The sequence below is a fragment of the Copadichromis virginalis genome, linkage group LG8, assembly GCF_057382275.1.
Source record: "Copadichromis virginalis isolate Kocher_CV1m ecotype Utaka linkage group LG8, C_Virginalis_male_GT1.1, whole genome shotgun sequence".
In the NCBI taxonomy this organism is placed as follows: Eukaryota; Metazoa; Chordata; class Actinopteri; order Cichliformes; family Cichlidae; genus Copadichromis; species Copadichromis virginalis.
Window position 1 is genome coordinate 23,954,639 of NC_140625.1, and position 13,920 is coordinate 23,968,558.

A 13,920-nucleotide genomic window follows, 5' to 3' on the forward strand; every position below is an offset into this window, starting at 1 on the left:
GGAAGAATTTCAATCACCAATTAGAAATGACCATTTTTTTCTCATTTTATTTGTTTTTTAATAACTGATTCGATCTGTTTAGTGTGTCTCAGCTTTTACAGCAATAAGAGTTATTGTGTCATATCGTTGTATGCATGTTATATTTTACATTTTGAAAGAGCAGCTGCCTGGAATGAACTTTTTGAAAATGGTTTCTGATGTTTTACATGCAAACTATTTTATGAGGAAGGAAGTAAATAATAGGTTATTTACTTAACAATTTCAAAAAGTTGGTGTCATTTTTTAAACAGTTTTCTCTTTTCTAAGTCTAAATTATTTTTAAAGAAATAGTCAACAGATTAATTAAACGAAACTCAAGCAATATAGTTCCTCTTCATTCCACAATGAGAAGGCCACGCCTGCTGCATTATCACTGATGGAAAGACACCCTCTTGTGGGCTTCTAATGTAAATGAAATCATTCAGTTAAAGCTCTACAAAGCACCCAGTTTGCCACCGAAAAATATGAAATTTGGAATCCAAATAAAATAAATCGAAAGAGGCAGATTATAAAAGTTAGCTGTACTTATGAGAACAGCTGTGGCAGCGTGATTGTTCTGTTACAGATTACATTGTCACAGAACAGTCACACTGTCACTGCTGGACTTAATTAATTAAATAGATCAACATGACGGTCAGCATGATTTGGTCACAGCTGGTTACCTGCAGTCACCAACAGAGAGCAGCAGAATACAGACGACGTATAGGATGCTCTTAGCAGATTAAGAGTTTAGAAGCTGCCTCTGTGGGAGGGAGTACTCACTGTCTGAAGACAATACTCAACCTTGTTTGCATGGTCACATATTCTGCAGGTGTATTACCATTAAAAGGAGAAGATGCTTTTTTTAATGCAGTATGCAAACAAATATGAGTGTGCCATTAGAAACATAAACACAGGGGTGGAAACAAAGTATCTACATCTAGTCAGCACAGTTCTTTACTTCCAATATCTCCAATTTTGGCCAATATGTTTTATTTCTTGTCCATTTAATAATTTAGCCACCCAATTACTTTTCACTTTGCATTTTAACAGACAAAACATATCTATTTCTAATAAAGTATGTATTTTTTAATAGATTAAATCATCCAAGAAATTAAAGAGCATAAAAATATCTCCACTACTAAAAACTGACAATGACAAGAATGATCCAATTATTCAGTAATACAACACCTATATGGAGTCATGTTCAATTCAATTCATATCGGGCCAAATCACAACATTCACAATCACAACCAACACTTCAAACCTCTTTATAATGTTGGGTGAAGACCTACAATAAAGCTGTGTAATTATGACTTTTGAATGTAGTATTTTCACTTGCACCTGAGTACTTTCTCTGTGTTGCAATGCTATTTTTGGTTAGGTACTCAGCTAAATACTTGACACTATAGCTCTAGTGGAAATTAAGAACTTGCATTTAGATACTGAACTGCAATGCTATTTTTTGACTACTACATTTTATAAAGCCCCAACATTAAAATGTCAGTGATTACCTGATGAATAATAAATGCTTTTATGTGATACTTCAAGAAGTTACTTTAATTTCACATATTTAAAAAAGAAGAAGAAAGAAATTCAATAAAGTGGTGCCTTATTTTTCTTTCATACCACCCTGATCTTCACTTTCCCTTGTTTGTCTCTATCTCTGTCTTTCGTGTCTCGAATCCTGCAGCAGGACATCACCTGCTCACCTGGTCGAGGGGTTCATGCTAATCTAAAGCCGATTAAGCTTCTTATCTACTCAGCGCTGGTTATGTGCTTTGGTCCAACAAAAATACAGCACAGAGTTGGCTTCTTTGCCGTTCCTGCTGACTCTTCACAGCACTCCCTCACATCTGCTCTAACAACACCACACTGGCTTTAATATCATGGCTCGTAATTCCTCATGGCTAAAGTTTTGAGAACATGTGGCTTTCGATTCAGATACACACGTTATTAGCGGATTTAGTTTCAACAGGATGGATAAAGAGTACCTTACAGGTTATTATTTACCAATATATCAACCAAAGAGATCAAAGGATTTTCCGACTTGCGCCCTCTGAAGTCAAACCTCATTTTAGAGTAGGTTTAAGTCACAAAAAGTGCATAAAACCAAAGAAAAGAACAAGTGAGAGTAACATTTGTTGCATGTTTCTTGAGAATGCATCCCGTGCATAGCTCCTCCTCAAGCACACACACATACTGTACACACATGTCCTTACATTGGGCATGTGAAAAGTCATCCCATGGCCATGTGAAAGCAGTAATACCTTAATAGGCCTTATCCTATTGGCTTAATAAGGAACCCAGTGGCACTCACAGCATGCCTCATGACTCAAGGTCGAGACAACACAACGCCATCATTGCACTGCTGTATGTCGTCTCTAATATCCTTTATTCGCGTATACAGTCAGCATAATATCTCCTCTACACAGTCACACAAAGCCAAGAAAATTATTTGGAAAAAAGAAAAACAACTTTACATTGATTCAAATAAAAGATTCAACTTAATTACATTCTTTTAAAAAAGTAATTTTTCATCTTTTCTACGTCATATACAAAGTTATATACTGTACATACACATATGTCAATATACAGATACTGAATGCACTAGGGAAATATCAAAGAGGATCTGAGATTACAGTACAGGGGTCAGGAACCAAGATTTAGCTGCCAATTTCAGGCCACAGGTTTGGAGTCACCCCATGTTTCTGAACTTCCTGATTCCCATGCTCAGTCTTGATCCATGTGTTGCACTGTTCATGCATGACTGATTCATTTAATTGAAAATTATACTCCATCTCAGCTGCTTATCCAGTGAACTGGAGTATAAATGGGGGCAAGTCAGAGGGGTTAATTTGTCTGCTTTGACTATAAAGTAGCCTAGACGGGTTAGCAAAAATAAAACATTGCAAAACCTGAGTTAAATATCTTCAATCTGCACCATTGGGTTCCATGAGAGGGGGGGATTGCATAGCAACCACCATCCCCGCCAAACTACGTGACAGCAAAATAAAGGAGAAAATTACATGCTTTCAATACATATAACATTTACTTGATTTATAACTTTGCACTTTTTTTGGAGAAAAAAATGCACAAAGTGTCAGAAAGCAGAACTGTAAACCTAATTAAAAACATGCTGGTGCAAAAACAAACAAAAAAACAAAAAACCATGCTGGTGGTTGTTTTACTGGGGAAAACCAAAACTAAAAACCCATCCAGCTGCTATTTATCAAAGTATGAATATGCAATATGATCTTTTCACGTCCATTTCTAATGAGTTCATAACCAAATATATGAGTAGGCCTACAAAATAAATGCTGGTAGAAAAATCTCACATGTCTTTGATTTTCTCCTCAGGTGGGAGTGGGGTCAGTTTGTTCAGGTGGCGCTAGCTCAGCTCACTGTTTCAACCGCTGGCTCACCCTCCTCCACCTTGATGCCTTTGCCCATGGACTTCATTTTGTCCATGATGTCAGTGAACGTCTCCTTCACTGTCTTCTCCAGGAGCCAGCCCTCGCTCTCGCTCTCTGGATCCTCCGGATTAGCAAGGTTACACAGGGAGCTGTGGACATACTGCAGGCCCACAGTCACACTAGCCTGCAAGGAACAGGAACACAGATCTGATAAACTTAATGTGAAATGTAGCCATGCCACATGAAAGAAAACGTTTAAGAAGGGAATTTATTATACACTTGTGCTACAATAATTTGATTGAAATTCCAGTTTAATCAGAAAGATAGAAAAATGATATTATATGAAGGAAGACATTGAATTGAAGTTAAACAAATGTTGTTTGCGGTTTAGAACATAATATTATCAAGACAATTAGCTAATTATCAGAGGATATCTAGACAAAAATCTGTATTCTCATCATTACTGGAAGTTTCAAATCAGAGCAAAGGAAAAGTATCACCATTGCTCAGCTCCAAATTAATGGGCCTGTTCTACTCATCTATAGTTCCATATTTTATTCTTGGACTATACTTAAATAACATTGCTTGTTTCAGCTAAAAAAAAATTTTTATCTTCTACTGGGTCTTGGTGCTGCATGATGCATGATTTTCTCTGATTGGCTGCCCTGCCCAAGCAGAAGATTGGAGTAATAGGCGGTGTTCACAGACTGTGCTGTTTGTGTGGGATGCCCACATTTGAATATCCCCTCTTTAAGACATCACACAAATCCAAAAGTATAAAAATGGAGCATTCAGTGCAGATGTGGGATGACCTCATTCTTATAATTCCGCTATGTAGTTGTCTTTAATTTAACAAACCAGGTATAATAGGTCCACTGTAATGCATCAGTTGTACGTAGTGAATTTTAGCACTCATGGATGCTAAAAATCTGCTGCAGCATAACAATTCTGATTACTTAAGCTGAAATGTAATTAATAATGCTCTTTCAGATAATTTAATAAATCCTTTAATTAAATTTTAAAGCAAAAATGGAAAATATCTGATGTTTTCCAGTGTAATAATATTAAATTCAGAACTCCAGTTTCACTAATAATTAAAAAAAAATCTTCAGATATTATTTTGAATATCTTCTAAATGCTTAGAAATGTTTGCATGGTTTTTATAAGTAGGACATGAAAAGATGATACAACTTTACATCTTTCAATAAATGTATCTGAGTCAGAAATTGTGTAATATACTGCAAATATGTTGTGTTAAGGCAAATATTCAAGCAAGGAAAATGAAATTAGGAGCTTTTTTAAATTCTTGAAGTAATCTATAGCCTATAGGGCTAACATCTCATTAGGACAGTTAAGATCCAGTTACTGTAAATGGAGACATCAGATCAGGAGATCAGACTCCTGGAAATAAGTATTTCCTTGTCACCTCTTGCAGATTAACCCATATGTGTCGGCACAGAGATGCTTGCGTAACTCCTCTTTTAAATCTAGGATTCCTCCGAGCGTGCATCTGATTAGCTGAAGCTGTGTTTTTACAACAAACAATTGTCTGCTGGATTTCTGGAGCAAAGATGTTATCTGTATGGCTCTATTTACTGTCTCCTCAAGGTGATGCAGGAACCCAAACAATTTATATCATCGCTGTGGTCACTGGCTTCAAGGATTCACCTGTACATGTCTATTTGTTCTGCATAATCATAAGCAGATATTTTGGCTTTACAAACAACCACAGATGTTGGCAGTGGAGGCCAAGGAGAAAGTAAAGAGAGGAAAGAGGACACACATGGCTGTTACAGGATTTAGGTAGAAAGTAGCAGGTGAGAAACCGCAGGTGAGCTAAATCGTGCCAAAGGTGGCACAGGGTATCTCGATAGTAGGGCAGGAGAAAATATATTTAGGTAAAGAGGATAGCGGTGTTTGGGAAGGAGATGCAGTAAGTGGGTATTACTGATAGCGTGGGCAGACTGTGGAAAGAAGGGAAGAAGCAGGGATGGAGGAAACTGATGGAAGAAATGCCAACTAGGTCAAGGCTTTGCATGTTTATTCACCTGACTTCCTACTAGCTGGACATTAAAGACTTTCTCTCAATTTCAGTCATTTAACTGAAAATGATCTGAGGAAAAAATGCAGAACAATTTAAAAATGAATAAAATCTAGTCGGATACAGGTACAATATTTGTGACTTAAGAAGGCTGTTGTTACTTTTATCTGCTGACAAGGGAAGCTGCGGTCCTTAATGTGTGCAGGAATGTTATAAGTTGGTATCTATTGTTTTAGGCCCACTATCCAACTGGAGCAAATGTGATGAGGTAACTCGAGAATTTCAGTAAAAAATAAACTGAGAACTGATTTTCCTTGAAGAAAAAATCAACATATTTAGTTCCAATTGTTCTTCAAAGTGCCTCTTGCAAACTGAAATGTATTGCTAGGCCTGTTAGAGACTGTCTAACCTACTGCATGAAAGTGAATTGGACTGAAGTCATAGGTTAAGGACAGAAGGGGAGTTTAACCAGTTGCCAGACTAACCAATTTGTCTTTGTTGATATAAAAAAAAATGGGAAGTACTGCTAGAAAACACTTAGACACATAAATATCTCTGATTTGTCAGATCGAATAGGCTGAATTATCTGTATTATTTTTCTGAACATAACAATTTTCCAGACTATTTCTCATTTCAAATGAGGCTTTTCCCTGTTCAGAATTCTTGGGATGTTAAGCCCATTGGGAATATGGGAAAACATTGTCTGGTGCCCATTTACCTATCAGTTGTTTCTATTGTAGGCTCCACCAACAGATTTCAAGGCTAGAGTAGTGCTCCAAAGAACTCTGTATTTCTGATTAAAATGACTAACACACCTGCCTGGCTTCAATTTAGCTATCAGCAAGGTTGTTGCTATTTCTAGATATTGATATGCCAAGACCAGCTGTTTGTATCTTCAAACAAGCCTTCCACCAGTGGACATGGAAATATATACTTTTCTGTAATAGTTGTGACAACAACAATATTTTGTGCATTAAGGTCACTTCTGCAATTGGGGTATTTAAAAAAAACACCCACTACAACTGAAACACTCAACAGCTCTCAAGCAGTCCCCTCTATTGTTTATTTTCTTTCCATGTGAATAGATTAATGAGGACATACTGTTTGCAAAACCAACATTAGACAGAGACAATGTTACAGTAGAAGACTTAATTAGACATTTATGCACGATCTCCATTCCTCCATGCAGTGGATAGTGCATGGGATTGTTCTAACTTTTAAATGAAGTTGAAAAGAGCTACATTTTCCAACTAAGAAGTGAACACTGTTTCAGTTAATATATTTAAGTAAGTCTGTGGCACTGACCTCCAGCATAGTGACCAGTATCACCAGGGCTCCGATGGTGTTCATCATGCCACCATAGTAGGACAGCAGGGCATCGCGGCATCCCCGGTTCCACACGTTGAGATCCTCTGTGTAGTGGTCATAACTGTAGTGGGCAGTGTTGTTGGTCATCTGTGCCTGAATGCAGGGTCTGGGGGAGCTGGGGTTACAGCAGCTGAAGGGCACTCCATCCATCAGATACTGGCCATCAACATTACTGCCAATGCGGCTAGGAAGAAGAGGAACAGTAAAGGGGAAGATGATGTTGAAGGCCAGGAATGGGCTGTTACTTGAATTAGCACACCTGTGTTAGACTTCCCTTCGTTCAGATTTAACTGGAATCCATACATTACTCCAGGTCAAAAGTTGTTGTATTATACTTTGCAGTACAATCTTACCTTGACAATAAACAACATTAAATCAGCTATCCAACCTCCACAAAGCTAGCCTGAATTGGCATTCAGTCGTCAGCTAAAATGTTCCATCATACACTGCTGTTTCAAACTATCTCAAGGAGTACATATTAAGGTCTGAACAACTGCGAGAAGCAAGAAGGCAGGCACTCAAACACTGAAATTAGAATCACTGCTCAGTCTGAGTAGCTGATCTTGACTATGATTGAGAGTAGTAGCTCAATGGAAAGACAAGTGTAATTGGATCACAAAGAACTGGGGGGTGTCAGATATGTATCCGTTATTGCAAGAAATGTCACCACCTACTTGAGCTTTCCGAATTATGACCCAGACAACTTGTTGGTCAAAAGCACAGAGACTTTATGATGTAGAATAATTCTGGAGTTACTGTTACTAAGAAAGTTGGCAGTGAATGTGATATCTTGCATGTATAAGTACAACAAAAACCTGTAATGGCACCACAACAACACTGACCCCAAATGCTGCCCAATTAGAAGGCTCTAAAGCATAGCTGTTTCCTGTTTTCATGATAACGCTGTTGTCCTTAGTTTATGCTAATGTGAGCATCTCTGGCTACACTTTTTTTGACTGGCAGTGCTGTTATTGGAGTGCTGCCATGTCCTCTGCTGATTGGACAAGACACTGGTTCATGAAGGACAAGACACTGTAATCCTGGAGATTAAACACTAATTATGTCCCGGCACACAAAATTGTTTACAAAAAGTTAAGTGGTGCTGGTTGGCCGAGACATAAACAGGCTAGTGTAAAGCTTTCTCGTGGGACTTGACTGTATCTTTTTCTGCAACCATTCACTAAAGTCCAGATCTTCACATATAAATGCCCCCAGATCTCTTCTCTGACCCCAAGAACACATCTCTGCTATGAACTATAGCAGTCACCGTTTCTGCTATGGTAATCCTCAGTGGATGAAAGTAAGTATTACGCCTGATCTGATCTACCTTCATTTCAAATCCACTTATACTGAACTCTAACTTTGCACAGATCACCCCACCTCAGCAGCTTGGTGCACTTAGGTTCAACGGCAATCCAAACACATTCATTTTACTTCCACATTAAATAACTCTGCAACTTTTAAGGCCAACAATAAAGGATTTAACTTTTTTTTAAAAAATCTCTGTCACTTACTCTTTGACTTCCTTTGAGCTGAAGTCCAGGTAGCGGTTGCTGACCCACTGAATCTCAAACCAATCTCTGTAGTTGTCATTTCCACAGCAACGAAACTCAATCTGCATCAAGTCCAGGGTCCTCTTCATGTAGCAGCGTCCCGGTGTGTCGGTGTCCTTGTAGTACCTCATGCCGTTCCTCAACCCTTCAGCCAGGGTGAACTGCATAGGGATTCTCATCAAGAAACACAGCACGGCCGTGACAAGCAGCAGGGCGTTGAATCCTACACAGAATACCAAGTAGGTCTTCAACATGGGCTTCCACTTTGCAAACTTATCGGGGTCCAGTGAGTCATAGCACACTTTGCCTCCAAAGACGTTGATGCTGCAGGCTATTAGACCCATGAGAATAAGCAGATTGGGCAAAAAGTGGCTTTCATTGTTGTCCATAAGTTCAGAGCGTTTTCGCAGCTCGATCTTGAAGAACAGACCCATGCTGAGGACCAACACGCCGGCCAACACAGCAAACCAGTACATGAACCAGACTGTCTGAGCCAACTTTACTCGCTTTTTCAGATCAAACTTAACTGGCAACAAAGCCATTCTTCAATCTGTGATGTGTCCTTGCTTGTAAAAAACACTGCAGGAGTTCCAAGATTTCCACTTCGGTTTAGATAAAGTTCTTGAGTATGCTAACCTGCACTTCCCTGTTTGTTTGTAATCAGTATGTCCTCTGGCTGGTCCGAAAGAACAGAAGAGTCAGCTCAGACTGTAATCCATCCTATGGCAAAAGAACCGCTATAAAGAACTCAGGAGAACAGCACCGGATCCTTATTTTAAAGGTTCTTCTGCACCATTGAGTCCTAAACTTCAGTGTTCAAAAGGGTTTATTTCTTCAAACCTTTACAGGAGAAGCTAATGTTGCGTTCTCTCAAAGAGGTTGAGGATGGCCGGGGATCCTCATGATTAAACTCAAAGTTGCAGTACGTCATGCTAAGCCCCTGTAAGCACCCTGATCCAATTTACAGAAGATGAGCCTGATCGTAAGCTGCTGCCAGGGGCCATAATTGGTTTGAGTGTTCATGTGGTCATGGTTGCCTTGATCAAACACATCAGGAGCAGCACAAGTTTCAGCAGATGGTTGACAAAGGTAATGGACATGACAGTAGGGCTAATGATAAAGCCTAATCATTCATAGGTATGGGGTCCACAAGCTCAACACAAACCAGATGTCTTCACAACGAATCAAAAACACTGAGTTAATAAAGCCCCACTATGACTTTACTTTGGAAGTAATTGCTTAATAAATCAAGACCAAACTGTGACAAACTGGACAAATTAAAATTTTGCTTAAACATTATTAAACATGAAAATTCAGTGTTTGCAGTAAACGTTGTCTGGCAAGCTGATAAAAAATATTCTATTGCTTTCATTGATGTTCTTGTTGTCATTTGCTATCTTGGCAGTTAGAACCAACACAGTGTCTGTCACATACACGAGCCAGATACTTATGCTGATCAAAGCCAGGCCTTTCCCTGAACGGTCTATTCTTCTTTCTCCTTGTGGCTGGATGTGAGAGCTGCAGTGTTGCTAAATGTTTACCAAATGCAATTGGAACACTGAACGCCCAATCTCCTGATGCTCTTTTCACAATGTCTTTCATCAAACCTTTGTGCGTGTTTAGCGCTGTCTCACTAACAATATTTATGTGTTATAATCATAAGTTTGCAGTTGTCATAGACATGAATGTCATGCTAACACCAGGTATTCAATGATTTATTTAAACTGTTGGCCAAATGAATATTTCACAGCACTACTGGTTTATTCAGTAGTGTCTTATACTGCCTACAACCTGAGTGAGCAACGATATTTTTAGGAAGCAGCTGCCAAAAGCTCTTTCTTCTCTACCCCATGCAGTAACTCTTGATAATGTGACACATGTTTAGCAAAAAATACTCTTTATTGCGCTTAATTTCAAAGCTGTCCACTACATTTTATATTATGAGATATTTGCTGTGATTGTTTTAACTACATTTATTAAGCCATTTTATTTTATTTGCTTTATTAAATTTTAGGAGCCATTTAACTCTATATTGCCGATTTATTCTATTATCTTCCGTTTTTCCATAGCATTCTATTTTGTTTCCTTCTTATTTTTTGGATTTTTAAATGGCTTAGACTGCATTTTAAATAAAATACAAACACAGAGATCTTTTCTTTTCTTACTATTTTTCCCCCTCCTCCTTTATTTTGTGTAACTTGCATTACCTTTGTGGGCAGGAATTTTAAAAGGCAGAGTCGGTATAAAAACAAAGCCTGAACTATAACAGACTTAAAAATAAAAAATCTCAGACTTGGTGTCTTAATATTTTTGTGTAATAACAATTTACTTTCTCTTCCTTCTGCAAGAAAACCTATATAATCTCTCAAAAGATGCACATTTTACATTAACTGTAAACACTACTCCCATTTTTCCCCCCACATATTTCAATGCAAAAATTATTCAATATAAAAATGGTTGAATTAATTATACCTGAACTTTATGGTCATCAGAAAACACATTTTGAGAGCACATGAAAGCTAGAGCTCCTTCAGTGTTGGTCAAGTCTTACTGAAACTTTATCAGTAACTTAGTAAGAAGGGTATTTTCAACAGGGTGCTCTACTTTGTTCTTGGGTCAGTGACTAACCCATGTCCACAAACTTGTTTTTTAACTGCATATTACCTGTTCTTCAGTGCAGTATTTTTTTCCCTCTGCATGGGAGTTTATGACATAAACAGCTACACAAGGGAATACCTATTGAGTACTCTGAAATATGGCTGGTGAGGTTTTCAAAGACATCCAAAGTTGGATCAGACTTAACCAGTTTGATTTCCTGCATTGCCCAAGTAGTGAAAACATCCCTCGTGATATGGATGGTGAAATTCCACAGCTAAACGCAGACCATAGATAATGATTGAGTATGTTTTGGTCCCTTTATACTCCCAGATCTTACTCTTCCTCCCCTTATGTACCATTTTTGATTTTGCAAAATGTCCTGAGTTAATCCCAAAGAGGTACACATGCAGTATGAATTTCTGAATAATTCTTCTGTTTATACACCGCTTTATAAATGTGGTGAATAGACTCAAAACTTCATATAAGCTGTAAAAATCTGATAGCTATTGAATTGGAATAATAACATGAAACTGAAAATCTTCATGTTTTGGTCTGTTAGGTAAAACAAGTGATTCTGAAAAGCTCAGCCTGTCCCAATACCAAACTACTTGAAATCTGACTTTGACCCTAGACTCTTAAGAATTAGACTTATTTTTGAAAAAAAAAAAAAAACAAACAAAAAAAATAACCACACAGTAACAGCCCAAATTAAGTGAATTTTTATTTAAATATATTAATGAAGATTATATCCATGAAATAAAATGGACATTAAATGTGCATTCTGGCCGCAAGCAGTTCATGTAAAATTTCTACTATCATTTGTTTTAGTGCATTAGGTCATTAAAAGTCCCATTCTAGGAGTCCCAGTTGGCTTTTCTGTCTGCTTCTGGAATAACAGTCCAGTTTGGGGAAGGTGTCCCAGCAGCAAGCCAGTTGAAGTCATCCACCTGAGTCCAGTTGTTTCGGGCCCGGTCCAGCCCAGACACAGTGAAGTCCTCTTCCAGGGTGGGATAGGACCATGTGAACGGGGCAAAGCTCACTCCGTGACAGTCCTCTATGATGGCTCGGCTGGTGACGTGCAGATACACTTGTGTGTCGGTTGTGTTGTGGGTCCGCAGCTGCTGACAGGGAAAGGCCAGCACGCTGTTTCTGCAATTATCTACAAAAACTGAACTGGACACCGGCCCGCACAGGATGTCACAGCTGTCGATGTGTTTCAGGTGCAGCGTGCTGGGGGAGCCGAACAGATGGACTTTGCAGTTGGTCAGGTGAGTGAGAAGCACATCTCGTTTTTGGATCTCTTCAGCCGTCTTGGTCAGAAACTCACTGGTCATGTTGGAGAAGCCGCACTGCTCGGCGGGTGCTGCTCCATCCACCTGGGTCCTACCTGTCTCTGCAGGTGTGCCTTCATCACGGGGAAGGGGATGAGCATCTTGTGCAGAGGCTTTATCTGTTGCCTTGGTGCGAGTTCGAAAGGCAAACTTCTTCCTGGGCAAAGCCTCCTCTTTGGTCTCAGACAGCGAGGTTTGGAGTTTCTGGAGAGCAGCCTGGGCTTGCCTGAGCTCGTACTGCGTTAGAAACTGCATACTGTCATTCAGAAACTTTTGCAGCTGGAGAGTTTTGGTCGTGGCCTCTTCTAGTTTCTCAGTCACCACAGCGCGCTCAGCTCCGGAACAGCTGGACAGTAGCTCCTCTATACACGCCCGCTCCCTGTTGAAGGCGATGGAGAAATACTCGCTCTTCTCCTCGGCGACAGAATGGCTCTCTTTAGCCTCCTTCCTCCGCTCGGCATCCTCGATCCTTGCCTGGTGCCGCTTCTGAAGTCGCTCTTGTATCCTGGCCGCCCCACTTTCGCCAGAAAAACCACTTTCCTCGTTACCTTCAATCACCGCTGCCATATTGTCGCACTGATAGTTGTGTCGGAAGTGATGACCCTCTTCTTCGTGACTTTCGCAAAGCCAACATATGCACTGTGGCACACCGCCACCTGCTGCATCGGAGTTTTTAAGCTAATTTTAAAAACTATATATATATTTTTTCTTTTTCAAAGATGAAATAAAACCTGCAATTTAACCACAAAATTATATAATTTCTTCTACATTTGGTCTCTTTATAAGCTTCGACAGACTTCTTTACCTTTTGAACAAAATGAAACAAAATATTTGAAGCCAGTGACTGGCTAATTATAGCAAGTGAGCTTATTTTAGCCTCTGTGTAATAGAATATAGTATTATATTAATATGTATGTGTATTATTAATAAAACGCATTTAATGATACTGCTAGACCAAAATGTTTCTTTCATCATTTTAAAGTAAAACAAAATAAAGAACAGTAAATACTTGAACATTTGCATTATTTATTTAATTTCTTTTTATATTTCCATTCGTTTTATATTTATATATTTCAATGAAATATTTATATATTTCAAAGAACCTTTTAATTTTTTTTTTCATATCACCTTCATTTTATCTACCCTGCTCCCTACAGTTTACCCATATTTATAGTGTGGTTTTTGTGAAACACATTACAGATATAGACAACAAATAAATTTAAATAGCATGCCATTTATTCATCTATCGTTTACTGTAAGGTCCCATCCCCCTGGTTGTGCAGATTGAATGAATCAAAAGTAAAAGTAAATAGAGCTATAAAAATGTTAGATAAAGATATGAAAGTAAATATCAAAGTATTAATATGAACAGCACACAGTATCTTAAAGACCATTTACAATAAGTGTTTATGTATAGAAATATGAGGTATTTACACTGAACTTCTTTTTTAAATAATATTTTCTTTAACGTTTTTATAATAAAGACATCACATACAACACTAGAAGGTGGAAGAAATATTATTTTTACTCGAAAGTGTGTGTAAAATGCGATTGAATTACATATAAAAAAAACAATAAGTGTAATAAATGTAAAC

General features: G+C 38.4%; 2 protein-coding genes across 2 annotated transcripts; both read right to left on the minus strand.

The window, feature by feature from the left end:
- Nucleotides 1–2,394: 2,394 nt before the first annotated feature.
- prph2a (peripherin 2a (retinal degeneration, slow)) lies at nucleotides 2,395–9,653 on the minus strand. Its single transcript, XM_085467253.1, has 3 exons — nucleotides 8,358–9,653; nucleotides 6,781–7,027; nucleotides 2,395–3,618 (listed from the first exon to the last, which is right to left on the minus strand). Exons 1-3 carry the CDS (start codon nucleotides 8,936–8,938, stop codon nucleotides 3,415–3,417), a joined length of 1,032 nt encoding a protein of 343 aa, XP_085323379.1. The 5' UTR covers nucleotides 8,939–9,653; the 3' UTR covers nucleotides 2,395–3,414.
- Nucleotides 9,654–11,697: 2,044 nt separating this feature from the next.
- On the minus strand, nucleotides 11,698–13,197 carry tbcc (tubulin folding cofactor C). The gene has a single exon (XM_085466719.1). It carries the CDS (start codon nucleotides 12,890–12,892, stop codon nucleotides 11,849–11,851), a length of 1,044 nt encoding a protein of 347 aa, XP_085322845.1. The 5' UTR covers nucleotides 12,893–13,197; the 3' UTR covers nucleotides 11,698–11,848.
- Nucleotides 13,198–13,920: the final 723 nt, after the last annotated feature.

Excerpts from the sequence above, each read along its gene's own strand:
- prph2a (XM_085467253.1), bottom strand. The coding sequence starts at position 8,938 with ATGGCTTTGTTGCCAGTTAAGTTTGATCTGAAAAAGCGAGTAAAGTTG. Across the intron at positions 7,028-8,357 it reads AGCTCAAAGGAAGTCAAAGA|CCGCATTGGCAGTAATGTTG; the intron begins GTAAGTGACAGA and ends TCTTCTTCCTAG. Across the intron at positions 3,619-6,780 it reads TACTGGTCACTATGCTGGAG|GCTAGTGTGACTGTGGGCCT; the intron begins GTCAGTGCCACA and ends TGTTCCTTGCAG.
- tbcc (XM_085466719.1), bottom strand. The coding sequence starts at position 12,892 with ATGGCAGCGGTGATTGAAGGTAACGAGGAAAGTGGTTTTTCTGGCGAA.